At 41.9% G+C, this 14,492-nt stretch overlaps 2 protein-coding genes across 4 annotated transcripts in view; both read right to left on the reverse strand.

The window, feature by feature from the left end:
• Positions 1-14,055, reverse strand: part of CPNE1 (copine 1) — a 48,341-nt gene extending 34,286 nt beyond the window's left edge. Inside the window, 2 exon segments of the mRNA XM_075057470.1 lie at positions 11,013-11,063; positions 13,989-14,055. The gene's annotated coding sequence lies outside the window, so the exon portion shown is untranslated.
• On the reverse strand, positions 1,943-14,124 carry RBM12 (RNA binding motif protein 12). 3 transcript variants are annotated; one of them, XM_075057438.1, is made up of 3 exons: positions 13,989-14,124; positions 11,013-11,095; positions 1,943-6,527 (listed from the first exon to the last, which is right to left on the reverse strand). In XM_075057438.1, exon 3 carries the CDS (start codon positions 6,503-6,505, stop codon positions 3,863-3,865), a length of 2,643 nt encoding a protein of 880 aa, XP_074913539.1. In that variant the 5' UTR covers positions 6,506-6,527; positions 11,013-11,095; positions 13,989-14,124; the 3' UTR covers positions 1,943-3,862. The 3 variants fall into 3 exon arrangements, with proteins under 3 accessions (XP_074913539.1, XP_074913547.1, XP_074913557.1); XM_075057446.1 differs by having other exon boundaries at positions 11,013-11,063; positions 13,989-14,112; XM_075057456.1 differs by lacking the exon at positions 11,013-11,095 and having other exon boundaries at positions 13,989-14,088.
• Between the last annotated feature and the right edge of the window lie 368 nt (positions 14,125-14,492).

Raw genomic sequence — 14,492 nt, forward strand, 5'->3', positions numbered from 1 at the left:
GACTGAGGAGGAACAAAGTAGAGAAACTGAAATTGTTATTTGCAGTTGATGCACCACTGGTGTGCCCACATAAGTGGAAAAAAAATTTTTTTTTCTAGAGTCTGCAGTCTTTAGTGCACCCAAATACTCTCAGCAAAACAAGCTGCTAATTTCACACAGTATAGGCAACAACAGCCTGAGCAATTTAGCAGAACTGACCAGCACATACATTCTTTAGAAGGCAGACCTTCCAATGTCAATTGGCACACAACTACAGTCTTCAGTTTTGCATTGATCTTCCTATCCACTCACAACAAATTCAGAGCACAGACATTCAAGGAAAACATTAAAATGCTATGAAAGGAACACTACTTAGAATAAAAAAAGTATCCTTCAGTTTTCTTTAAACCTACAAGGCCTCAAACCTCTCATATATCTACATTTAGAATGTGGCAACAATTCATCATTAAAGAAATGGCTTTAATGTTGTCTGTGATATTACAAAATTGACTTGTGTTAAAAACAAAATCCAACTGCAACTGCTTGAAAATCTGGTAACTTAAAGCCACACTTTCGTCTAACCATTACAGTTCTTCCATATAGGTCACAAGTTCATCATTGAATAATTTATTATATTCATACTTTCTCTTGTGAATGGGACAACAAAAGTATGTATGTTTAACAGAAATCACATTGTGAATGTTAACACTTTACCACTTACTTGTTTTAGAAGTAGTACTTAGACACTAACACTGAAGGAACTGCTAAAAACACCATCTTAGCTAGTTATATAAACACAAATACCTTCTTTCCATAACTTGAAGAAGAAATTGGGACATCAGTGTCACTGACTGCATTGTTCCAACGAGGCTAAGCAGGATATCGGTTCCTGACACTCCAAGCTTCAAGGCCAAAACAACTGAAAATTTGAGCAGTGTCCATTAGCTGATTCTTTCTGTTGCTACCTCGTTAGCAGCCAGCCTTGAAGTGTATATGCAAGGGCAGTTACATACCTTCCACAGTGGAGACGGGACCTCAGAGGTCCTACCCCTTATTTTCAAGGCTATTCATGAATATAAACACATGCAAAGTAAGCAATTTTATCAAATCTAGCCATGTAGTCTGTTAATATAAGGGTATCCCTCATAATTTAGCATGACATGCAGTTTAAGGCTGCTTCTAACATGAAAGCAAGTTGTTATAGAAAACGTCTTACATTCATGAGTGACACGTGATAATGAACTTTTCTCTATATATGCTTTAAAAGATCAACCGTAACTATTTGGGACAGCAGCTGTATTGTTTATAGCACATACAGAAATTCTAAATATGCTATGACTTCCTATTTTTACCAAGGGCCTACTCTCAAGGAAGAGGGGATATTTACTCATTTACTACTAATTTATGCTAAAAGATATAGAGCATCAACTGCTTGGCAAGAGCCCCTTCCCCACCCCAAATCCTCCACTTAAGCATTCCATCCATGTCAATGTTCCCAACACCAACGGCTTTTTGTATTGGTTTGCACTTTTTTTTAGAGAAGCATTTAAACATCTTTAGACCATACAGAAAATTAAGAATCAGAAAACAAAAGATTTCCAAAACAAACCTGCACTTTTAGAAAGTCCAAAGGAACAGGCACACAAGCATGTTTTGCAGCATATGCTGTGTCTAACACAAACACTAATAACCCTGTATCCATTACTAAGAGGATCGAGACGTGAAATCAAAAGACAGTAACACAGAACTGTGTAGCTAATTCCAGACACCTGTAGTTTAATTACATTTCACAACAAGGCAAGCATTGTTGTGATTCATTTGAACTTGAAAAAAGTTATCAAGGGTTTCCACAAGTCAACACATACTAATATCTTAAATCAATTCTGTGAACAATGAAGCCAAGTTTTCCTTTTCAGTAATTTTATTCTAATATGAAACATGAAGAAACGAGCACCCAAATAACTCCAATATAGTATGAAACTTTAATAAAAGTTGTTTAAAAAACAAAGAGCAAAATTTTTAAAATAAACTGAAAGGCTTGACTCCTAATCACACATCTTTCTGACATCAGCAAAAGTACTTTCAGACTTTCAAAGGAAAAAAAAAAAAAAGAAAGAAACAAAAGATCTGCTGTTGAAACATTACTCCCAAAGACTGTTGAAACGCATAACATGAAGCTTCAGAGACAGACAGTTTTATTAACAGGAGGCTTAATTTTAAACAGTATATACAAATCACATGACTTTTCCAAAGTTGGGACCACCTAGTAATCTGTCAAAACAAAATTATGCTAATGAATTACAGAAGCATCTGTGTAATGCGACCGCCTCTTTATTGAAGTACACCTTTATACAATCCTTCCACATATTCCTGTACTGTGAAATCCTCTCAGGATGCAGCACTGCACAGGTTTTCAAATCTCTCCTACACACCACATGAATAAAACTGTTGCCACTTGCACCTCTCAATTTTGCCTGACTATACACTTCAGTGTTCCATGATATGCAACACCAAAAGGCACTGTTTTTCTTTGACCAAAAAACAAAATGGTTTTAAAGTTTACTATGTTTAAGTACAATGATTTGCAGGGAATAGCAGAATTTTTCAGGCAATGCCCAAGTCTTAAAATTTATCATAAACCAAGCAAGGATGAACCAAAAAATTTCTACTTTTCACTTGTGTAACTACTTCCTTTCCAATTATCTGTTTTTCCATGGAAAGTTTTACTGCACAGCAAAGAAAATGGCAACTCTTTACAGACTTTGAATACAACAGCACAACTTTATTGCAAAAATATATAGTAAACTCAGTATTTTCAAGTTTTGGAGAAAAATAAATTTTATCTCTGAATTCACCCATAGCAGTAATTCATGACAGAGTTGCTGAAGAGAAAAGTTTCTTTCATATATAAACTAATGTAAAACTTTAGCTGGACTCCAATCTTCTACTAATAATCACCACTTTGGTTCTCTCAGCAGAGACTCTATGCAAGGAGTTCAAGAGACACATGAGAAATACAACATCAATATCCAACGAGTGTCAAAGATCCTATCCCAACTGATTCATGTAATCCTAACAAATCAAGCTACTTAAACAATAAAGCGCATTTTCAAGTTGTTACTTCGCTGCAAATGTTTCGTAAGTGTACTGTAAAACTCGTATGATAATGTTTGAGGTTAGCTATACTTGTGGCAAAAGTCTTATTCTGCACAGTAATAATTGCAATATATAAATAACTAAAGGTTATTCCACAAAGAACAGCTTGAATTTTACAGAACGATTCTGCTCATACTTATAGGAATTAGTTTGGTAGACACATCAGCAATGGGCATAATTCAACTGTTCATACAGTGAGAATCTTGGAAAAAATAAAGATACATACACAAAACAATTAATCTGTGTACACTGAGAATTCGTTCAGTTGCAGAGTAAAATCAGGACTTTAAACAAAGCTTTGACCTGTAAACAAAGCAAATTCAGCCAGCTTTTAACCAAATCTAGAAATAGCTATCTATTTTACAATGGCTTGCAAGAGCACCCACTGAAGAGCTTCACTGAATTCATCTATTTCCCTTATCCAAAACTACGTAAAACCAATCTAGATTCCTTGATAAGCACTGCATCCAGTATAGTTTACCGAACTTCTATGATGAATAAGAATCTGTCTAGCTTTTCCACATATTTGTACGGGAAAATCCACTGCACATCTATCTTCGCAGTGTTTCTCATGTAATGGCTAACCCAGTGCTCAATTATCAAAACCAATCTGTTTTACAATTTAAACAATCCACAGGTTCTATCCTGGAAATACTATAAAAACCAATCCGGATGCACTTATCACAGCACTATGAGTATCTATTCTACAACTACTTCATATTAACAGCTACCCTAAAACAAGTTTTACTTTTCTGGAGCCTATAGGCCTGTCATTTAAATCAACAACAGCTGCCATAGCTTCATCACGAGACTCGAATGCAACCATTGCTTCTCCAGTGGGCATGCCTTTTTCATTGTATTTTAAGCACACTGAACCAGGGATCACTTGGTAACCATAAAAGAAATCCAAAATTTCATCCACCGAAACAGTAAAGGGCATATTTTGTACTTTAATGACAGTTGGTCCTGGCTTCCCAGACCCTGTTCCAAAACCTGGAGGTCCACTAATATGTATATTTCCTGGTCCAGGTCCAAACCCTGGAGGTCCACTTAAATGTCCAAGACCACTAGCAATTCCTGGAGGACCAGCAGCAAAGGCAGGGGGTCCACTTAAATTACCAGGACCATTACCAAAAGTCTGAGGACCCCCTGCAAAACCTGCCGGCCCACTCAAATTACCAGGACCACCTGCAAAACCTGGGACCTCAATACCTGCACCAGGTAAACCGCTAGTTGCAACTGTAGGTATTCCTGGTCTAGAATCAGGAAAACCACCTATTCCAGGTGGTGGTAGAGGGGGACCGAATGTGCCAGACCCGCTAAAGTTACCAGGGAAATTAAACGGAGGACCACTGTTTGCATCTTTAGAATTTCCCCCCAAGAAGGCATGATCATCCCCACCAGCACCCTGTGCTCCTGGCACAGTTGCATTTCCTTGTATCGGTATTTTCAGTATCTTTTTCCCTTGAGATGGTGGGCTTCTCTCAATATCTCTCATTTCTTCTACAGTTATCAAACGCAAAACAACATCTCTTCCATTCAGTTTTTTACGGTGCAAACGCTCTGCCTTACGAGCATCATCTTCAGCTTTAAACTGAACCAGTGCTTGTCCTAAACCTTGCCCATTATTATCAACAAGAATTTGTACAGAGTTTTCTTCTACTGCCAGTCCCTCTAAAAACTGAAGGATTTCCATTTTTGTTATATTGTATGGAATATTAGATATATGTGCACACAATTTTGGTGAGCCTGGTTCTCCCTCAGCATTCATGAGGATTTCTCTCTGGTCATAGCTGAAGTTCTGCAATCTTTTACGAATCATATCTATCTTTTCTAACATTGCTTTTTTAGTAATTGGATGAACTTGTATAAAGCGATTCCCTATATACTGCTTATGATGACACAAAGCTGCTTTATAATCAGCTTCATTCCTGAACTCAACAAAACCCTCTCCAATTGCCTTCCCATTAGGTCCATAAGCTATATAAATGCTGTCTTCAACTATATCCAGCTTTTTAAAAAAATCTATCACATGCTTGTTCTCCGATTCAAAGGGAAGACCTTTCAAATAAACACAGAAACCCTGCTCATGGGGAGATCTCGACCGTGACCTTTTCTGTCCGCTAGGAGATTTGGACCTAGAATGAGCCTGGGGAGGAGGAGGGTGTGACTGCCCAGAGGGACCCATGGTTTGCTTGAAAGTTATGTGGCCTCCAGCAGCCACCCACTGTCTCTCTGTTGCAGGACTAACTTCAACATAGCGCTGAATCATCAGCATTCTGTTTCGCTTCAGTGCTTCAAATGTATCTTGAGGAGAAAAAAACTTAACTAGTCCATTTCCATTATTTCGACCTACATGATCCTTCAGCATATGGACTGCATCCACACGGAGCCCAAGGAAAAAGTCTTTCACATCAGATTCTGTTGCAGAAAAGGGCATTCCATGAACGCTGACATACAAATCATCTGGATTGATTGGAATTGGCTTGACACTACTTTGAGAATTCATCTGGATAGGATTTACAGGATTCATAGGACCAATAAACAATGGATTCAAGCCGCTGTTCATATTCACTGCTGCTCCAGACCCATTCATTCCAGTGGGTAAAGGTGCTACGGGTGGAGGATTCATAGGAGGCATTCCTGATATGGGAGGCATAGGTGTCATTGGAGGTACAGGGGGCACAGGGGGTATCGGAGGAACCGGAGGAACAGGAGGCAGTGTGGGTACAGGAGGTGGAACAGGTATCGGGGGAATAGAAGGCATTGGTGGCAAAGATGGCATAGCTGGGATAGGAGGGATTGGTGGAGGAGGTACTGTGTTCATTGGGGATGCTGTGCTAGGTATAGTTGAGCTAAATGTTGGGCTACCAAAGGTACTCCCAAGATTTGGAGGTGCAGTCCCCATACTGGCAGTAGAAAATGTGGATATGTTTTTATTGCTTTCATGCACAGTAGTAGAAGCAGTTACTACACTAGGAGAAGGATTATTAAAGTTAGGTACAGTAGTAGGTAAGTTAACCCTTCCACTCATTCCAGAACTAGGTGGTGGTCCCGACCTGCTAGCATTTGCTGGTGGCATATCTAGATTGGCAGTTTCAAAACGCCTACGACTCAGTTCTATCATGTTCTGCATTTCAGTTTTACTGCTCAGCAATAACGTTACTTTTGACCCTTTAATTGTACCACCTGTGCGCATCATACCAAGCCTTGCATCTTCATCAGTGGCAAAAACGATGAAAGCCTCACCCAGTTCACCCCCTACAATATGCACGCCCCCATCAGGAATGGTCAATCCAGAGAAGAAGTGGCGAATGTCCATGGTCCCCGCCACAATCGGGAGACCTTGCAAGCGGATGACCACAGCCATGCTGCGCTGAAACAACACACACCTGCAGATGAGAAAAGGCAACGGCTATGTCAGACTACTGTTTATGACACCATGCAATTACCTACAGACACCATCTACTATATTTGTTTACATACACCTAACAACATCTTGCAAAGATTAAGCATGTTTATATTCCAAGTTCCTTATTCATGTTTACTTCATACAGAGTGAAGTATTAAAACATTTACCAACACAATCAGTATACATTTTGCACTAGAAATTCCAAAATAACTGTTAAACTAAGACCCACATGTGTCAGTAAAAAAACACCCAAAAACTAAAACAGCAAAAATCAGAACTATTTTATCAGTAGTTGAATATTTAATGGAACATAAGCAAAATGAGTATTTTAGCCAAGCAAACAAAATTAATTTACCATACACTGATATGGTATCCACTGTACCTGGCAAAGTGACTGTGAAAAATTCTGCACACCTAGGGAAATAAACAGTTCTCTTTCATTTGGGGGGGTGGGAGGTGGGGGTGGGTGGGAATTTCATCTCCTGCCAGGTGAAAACAACTAGGAACGTAACGGTTGGTTATGAACAAAAACCCATTATGGACAACTAGCAACAGTGAGACTCACACGACATCCTAACAGAGACCATCTAGATTATACTCATGTTTTTCTCCTAGCAAAGGCAAGAGATCAAGCCAACCATGAAGTTAACCAACTGTTATAAACTAGCCAAAGACATTTTGCATATCCTAGCTAGATATTTGGCCTTCACAACTTTCAAAAACAAGGTATAATTTTTTAATAGTTGCAGGTGTTCTGTCTAATATTACACCTTCCATCTCAGGCACAAGTAAGTGACTTTTACCTCTGCAGCTGAGGTTAGTGGAAGCTTAAGATAAATTTTGAACAGCTAGATCTTGACAGTTACCTTGTACGCATACTACAGAGGAGCCTGAGGTCATACCAGAAGTTCAAGATGAACAGGAAACTAGGTAATTCTCACTTATTCTTGACAAACCTTCAGTAAAGACTGAAAGCATCATACTAATGCTAGCAAAATTCACCAGTTCAGAAGACAGCCTCTCATCCTAAACCATCAGCAGTAGCACCTTGTTTCACCTGAGCAACTTCATCTCTGAAACTTCCTAAGTACAAGGCATTTCAGTATCTGTATGGAAGACCTCCAAGGCTCCCATTAGTCACATACAAATGGTGTTAACTAAGCATTTGAAATCAAGGATGAACCAGATGATACAATGCAACACCAAGAGGCAGCGCACCAAAGACTTCTGGCCGTATACCAAAGCTATGACCAACTATAATCAGTATCTATCTCCCATTTCACATTCAGCTAAATATTGTATCCCAGCATACAGTCAAATCTTTAAGTCAGCTGCATTTGCCTGTCGAGGTCTTCCAATCACTTTAGAGTAGACACACATTGAATACCTCCTTAGCTACCAGATAAAGCCACCATCCAACAATTTAACCACGCCAGGTAAGGCTGAATTGAGTACTTAATGAAAACAAAAGTAACAATTCTTCTACAGGGAAAAAAAGAAGCAATTATTTTGTTTGCATGATGGAACTTCACATTACTCAAATGGGTACTTATGTACTTTGTTCTGTTGCCCAATAAACCACAGCTAACCCCTTCCATACACTAATGAACTCACACAACATACTGGGGTACTACAGGGCACTGGTCCACATGCAGTTGAGACCAGAGAAGTGCAGAGGACCTTTCTTCCTCAAGGAAACAGCAAACAATCCCATTGGCACAAAATTAGCTCTGCTGCTCTAGCCACTGTGAATGAGTGTCCAATTCCTTACTACACCATCTTGAAAGAGAGACTGGAACTTGCAAGACAAACATGAGAACGTCTAAAAAAATCTTAGTTGTACATACCACTAAGAAAACCACTCCTCCACCAAGGGATGGCAGCAACAGAAAGGGGAATATACACTAAGCGCCTCAGGGACTATGTTTTTTTTAAAAGCAACTTTCCCATCTCCACGGCGAGGTAACAAAAGCAACATCCTTGCATTTATCACTTAGGGTGACACTTACATTTAACTTGAGAATAAAGCTCATTGCCCAATCATTTTCCAACAGCAAAATAACTGGCCCATGTAGAAAAAAAAAAACAACAGGTCAAAGTAAGAACTATCTATGCTATGTACATATCTAAGAAAGCATGTAAGACTTTTTGCACTGTTTTAAAACAGCAGTATTTTTCAATGATTCTATAGTTTTAAGTTTGCCTAACATTGATAGCTATCTCTGAAGCTAAAGTTAAAATGAAAATTCTGCCTACTTTAAGGAAGCCATACTAAAGGGTATTGTAAAACCGAAGTTTACTACATTATGCTACAGGATTGCTTTTGAATAAGATGATCCTGAGGCAAGCAAGTAGGTTAAAAGCATGCCTGATTTCACACCTATGCTTTGAAAACTAAAACACTACTAATAGCAAATCTTGCTAGGAGGTTTATATTTTCTCTATTAACTGTTATACGAAGAAATTAGTTTCAAAAATTTTTATGCATCAGGAGCGAAGACATTTGAAGTTCCTTGTGTTAAATGGGAGATTACTTTTATTTCCTTACTAATACAAAAGGGATGACGACCTGACTTGGCCATTAGTTGAACAAAGACAAATTGGGAAGGTTTTTCTGCTCAGATCTGCTAGTTTAGAACATCATATATTCTCTATCAGAACTGACACCTGCTAGATAACTACACTTACTAATGATTCCATGAATCTAGCCCAGAAGACAAATTAACAGATAAGGTTGCAAAAGAATTCTTAAGAGTTCAAGTATTTAACATTTACATAACTTTTGGGATAATGCAAGTGTTTCAATCTTGCACTAAATTCAGAACTTCATTTTAAATGCTAAGAGATATCTTGAAGTTTTGTTACTAAGTATTCTATTTAGATCCACTAAATCACTATTGACGAACCCAAACAGCTGCTTAGGCATATAGTTGCTAGAAAAACTAGCTGCAATGACTTCACTGTAGTTAATTCCATGCATGCTATTAAGCAAGACCTAACAGTAGCACAGCATGAATAAAAAGAATTTTAAGGACTTTACTCCATCAAATATTTTTGGCAAAAGAATATTTTGTCAACTCAGAACAGAACTGCTTCAGTTTTTTTCAGGATTTCAGTGTTTTAACAAAGTATTAGTTTTGCTGCTGTGATTTAAAGAAAAATCACAAGGACCAAAAGGGCCAAATTTCACATTTCTAAACAACCAGAAGCCTGATTTTTTCCAAAATGCACTTATGAGACAATAACCCACTCACTCAAATTTTCCAACTAATGAAAAAGCAAAGCCTGCTCAAGTATTTCACTGTTCACTTGTAAAGATCAACATACATGCAGAGGCAACATTAACTTCAGACAGAACCGGCTACATGCCTGTTAAGCGTGCACTGAAGGCTTTCTGTTGGGCTGTTAGAGGTGTTCTCAGGCTGCCTGCTTTTCCACCTGTACAAAAAGGTACTTCAAGGCAAAAGTGGTTTTTGTTGTCATGTTGTATGTTTGGTATATTTTTTGAGAGACCAGAAGCACAAAATCCTAGAGTTGTACTATGGACAATCCATCCCCATTAACAAGCTGAGATCAAAAATGGAGAGTAAACGGCTGCCAACAATCAATCTGATTCAACTCATTTGATGAGCCTTAACAGCATGTTTATGTCTTGACAGTAAGGTCTTTAAAAATGTTGATGTTACACTGGAAAAAGGTATACAAGATGACAATATTAGTACTTCCATCTATGTACTAGTCAGTAAAATAAGAATTTGGGTCATATGCATAAATTGATAGAAACGCCAAAGTAGCCTTTTAAGATGTACACATTTTTCAAATTAAGAGAAGCTCAGAAGATTCAACCTAGTCCCCGGGGAATATGAAAGTACAATACCCACGCGGTACAAACACAAATACAATGTATTTGGCAATTATTGGATGAAGACTAAGAACTGGAATAACACTGATATTGTAGGAGGAATTTTAAGTATCCAGGCTATCTAGCAAAAGCTAAAACTGCAGACTACAATTTTGCTTTTCCTTCTTAAAAGGCTAAAATCAACCTGTTAGATTAAGATAGTCATCTCTGAGCTAATTTGAAACTATCTGACCCCTTTAAATGCTGCAAAAACTAATTAGAACCAATTGCTGTACACTTCTAAACTCCGATAGTTAGAAACATGCAGACCTGTGGCCTGCAGCAAAGTAGCTGCATTTTCCAACAGTGCAAAATAACTGGGAGAGTGTTCCAGACTACCACATGCTGATGAAACAACAAAACATTAGTTTGGCAGAAAATTCTGTTTACAAGAACAACATTGTCAGAACCACCATCACCAGTGGGAGTCAAAGTAAAGACACTAGCGATACATTATTTGACCCAAGTGTTTTGACACCAATTCACAGATTCCAAAAGCTTCAAATATTTCTTAAGATAGACTCAATATGCATATAAAGAAGTCTTCAATTCAAATGCTCTTACCTGCAAAGACAGATGTTTTTTTCTTAACAAGTAGCAGAAGCCAAGCCAATCCTGTGGGCAACCAATTAAAACCAACTTTTAGACTGCAATAAAGAATAAATGGAGGCAAAAATCAATGCAGGCAACACAACAGCAGTAACAGTCCACAAAGAACTGTATATATAGAAAGTTCAAACCTGCGACCACCACAAGGCACTGCGACATTACAACAACCACAAGAGTGCATTTTCTAATACCTTATCCCTGTATGACCTGTTGGCAATTGCACTGCAGGTTTTGTATGGTTTCAAGACATGAATATGCCTTCCACAAAGAATATAAAAAGAACCAGAAAACGTTCAAAGAAATTTTCAAATTTTCCCATCACCAATAGATGAACAAATCACTCTTTCAAAAGCAAAGAAAGAGAATTAAATACTCGAAACCCCTGAATTTTAACAAACCCTTACTCCATCAATAATGATATTTCTTCCTCCAACTGCACATCTTACTTGAACAGAACAACATAAGCTGCACCTCTGAAAACCTCTGTATTGCTGCATGTGAAGAATTCTTCATGAGTCACACAAACTGGTGAAACTAAGTGACATTTCGCAGCCACCTCTAGGCAATCGCCTCTACAGAGCACACAGCAAGAACTCCCCACCGAGACACTGTATTTTCAGTTGTACTCTGTCATTTCATTATCCAAATCCTGATCAATACCCATTTTTTTCATCCCTGTATAAAAATTGTCTCCCTAGGATTACAACTCAACAAAAGAGCCAAACATTTTAAGTGGCAACATATGTATTTTGTATTTAAAGAAGGGACGGAAGACCCTTGCTCCTTCATTGCTTAGTAGACCATCTCATACTGAAATTGCGATTCTTTGGAAAACTATCCAGGAATGAATCAGACTAAGAACAGATAACTGCCGCCTCCTCACACAACCCAAACAAGCCATTTTTGGTTATAAGCCTGATTACCAAAGTGAACTTAAAGAAGTACTATCAAACCATCCACAAACTCCCTAATGGGGAATTAAATCAAACACAGATAATTCACAGATTTTCCAGGACATTAACAACAGACTTAGAAGTGAGAAAGATACAACTACGCTCTTCAGACTTATATTAAAATGGCAAATGCATTTAGAAGACCACCTTTTATTTTATTAGACCTTTAAGAGAAACAAGCGATCCTATATTAGCAGGATTCAACTATATACTTTCATATCTAGCAGTATCAAAACAGTAGTTTACAACGCAGAAAAGAATGTAACTGCCTGAAAAACAGTTTCATGTAGAAACACACCTGCTTCAAGAAGCAGATAAATCTTTTGTGCGCAAGGAACTTCCCATTTGGAAGAAAAACCCAAATCATTTGATGTATTTCCAGTATAGCAACCACAGCGTTGCATATGCTCCTCTTCACAATACTGAAAACAAGCTGAAGATTTGCAGTGGACTAAGACAAGATGCTACAATGTGAAACAACATAAACAAAACCAAGCAGCATTCTTCAGAAAAGGTGCAAAACTCCACTCTCCTATGTTTCACCTTTCCACCAAACACCATCTACTTTTGTTTGCCAACAAATTCTCTCAACTTTTAAGAAAACCACCCATCACTCTTGTACGTAAAGGCATCCTTTCCAATCAACCCGATGCACAACAGCACATGAACTAGGCAAACAATGGCTAGAGCACAGGTGCTCCCACACAACGCTGAGACCACACCTCTGGGACTTCATGGGAGAGACTCTCCACAACACCCTATCAGCTATACAGACAGAACCACTATCCACTGGACACAAAACAGCCGATGAAACAACCTTAAGAGAAGTCCACCAAGGAAACAACCTGCTGATTTTTTCTGCCTAACCCAGCAGATCGAGGTGGGTAAGAAAAATCACTAAGAAAAATGGACAAGTTTAAGAGTGAGTACAACAAGAGCCAAGAGTTTTTTCGAAAGAAAGCTCACACCGACTCCCAGAGTGCTTCCAGGACCCACTTCAACATTAGTTTGTTTTGGGTTTTTTTTGTTGTTGTTGTTGCTTCGGGGTTTTTTGGGGGGGTGTTTTTTTTTGGGGGGGGGGGGGAGTGTTTTTGTTTGTTGGTTTGTTTTTTTTACAGAGCTCGTTTTAATTAGTGGAGAAGAGCATTACGTTACTGCACGGCAACTTAAGTGGTGTTTAGAGGGTAACCCCAGAAAGCGGCGGCAGCGCCGCAGGCACCAGAGACCTTCCCCTCGAAGTCCGGAGCGCCTGCCTCGCTTCGTTCCGCGGGGCCGGGCAAGGAGCAGCGGCCGGCGCCCCGCCGAGCCCCCCCCGGGACGAGCCCCACCGGGAGCGGCCCCGCGCCGCAGGGGCGAGGCGCCGACGACGGGACCGCGCCGCCGCGCGCGCCGGGCGCGCAACTCCCGCGGCCCCGCTGCTCCCCCGCAGCGCGAGGCCCGCGAGGCGCCGCTCCCGGCCCGCGCGACCCCCAGACCGCCCCGGCCGCCGGCGGCAGAGCCCCCGCGCCCCGGCCCCGGCTCGGGCTCCGGCACCACCGCAAGGTCACTCGGCCGCCCCCGCCGGCCGGGCCCTCGGCGCCTGCGCTCGGCCCGCACATACTCACCTGCCCGCGCCGGCCGCGCGGCTCCGCGGGCCGCCGGGCGGAGGCGCGGCGGGCGGGCGGGAGGAAGGGAGCGAACAAGCGGGCGGGCGAGGGCCGGCCCGCGGCCCGGGACCCCCGGCCGCAGCACGCTAAGCCGCGGCGAGGCGGAAGCGGCCCCCGCTCGGCGCCCCGCTGCCCGCAGCGCGGGAGGCGTCGCTCGGCCCGGCCCGGCCCTTTGTGCGCGGGGACGCGTGCCAGCCGCGACGCGCCCGGCCTCCCTCCCCTCGCCTCGCTTCCCCTCCTCGCCTCGCCACGCCGCGCCGCGCCGCAGGCCCGCAGCGCGGGGCAAGGCAGCCGGCCCAGCCCAGCCCGCCCGGGCGCCGCCGCGCTCTTACCGAGGGATCTGTACGGGAAAAAGGGTTAGAACGGAGCCGAACTGCCCCGGGCCCCGCTCCGCGCCGAGCCCAGCGCCACGGACCGCGCAGCGCCACAAAATGGCCGCCTCGATGCGGCTCCACCACCCGCCGCCAGGGAGGGGCGGGGCCTGGGCCAGGCGGCCCAAGGAGGGCGTGGCCCGCCGGCGCGCGCAGGGCCTCCTGCAGCCCGCCCCGCCCGGGGCGGGGCCGCGCGCAGGGGCAGACGGCGCATGCGCCTGACCCCAAGAGTGGTTGGGGGGGCGCCGGGGGCGGTGGGCTTTGTGGTGGGAAAGCGTGCTTTGCCTCCCCTCAGCACACTCCTTTCTTAACACTAGAGCTAGAAGGCTGGAAAGAGCAACGTCGGACCCGCAGGATAACATTCGTACAGTTGCCTCTGGTACGACGGTAATACGGTGGTAGCGTGACACATTTTCTGGAAATTAATGATGGTGTAACTGAGGTTTATTGCTTGGGAAACGGGAA

Source organism: Buteo buteo, chromosome 2 (genome assembly GCF_964188355.1).
Source record: "Buteo buteo chromosome 2, bButBut1.hap1.1, whole genome shotgun sequence".
Classification (NCBI taxonomy): domain Eukaryota; kingdom Metazoa; phylum Chordata; class Aves; order Accipitriformes; family Accipitridae; genus Buteo; species Buteo buteo.

What these genes read in the sequence shown, in the direction of transcription:
- RBM12 (XM_075057438.1), bottom strand. Translation starts at nt 6,505, where the DNA reads ATGGCTGTGGTCATCCGCTTGCAAGGTCTCCCGATTGTGGCGGGGACC.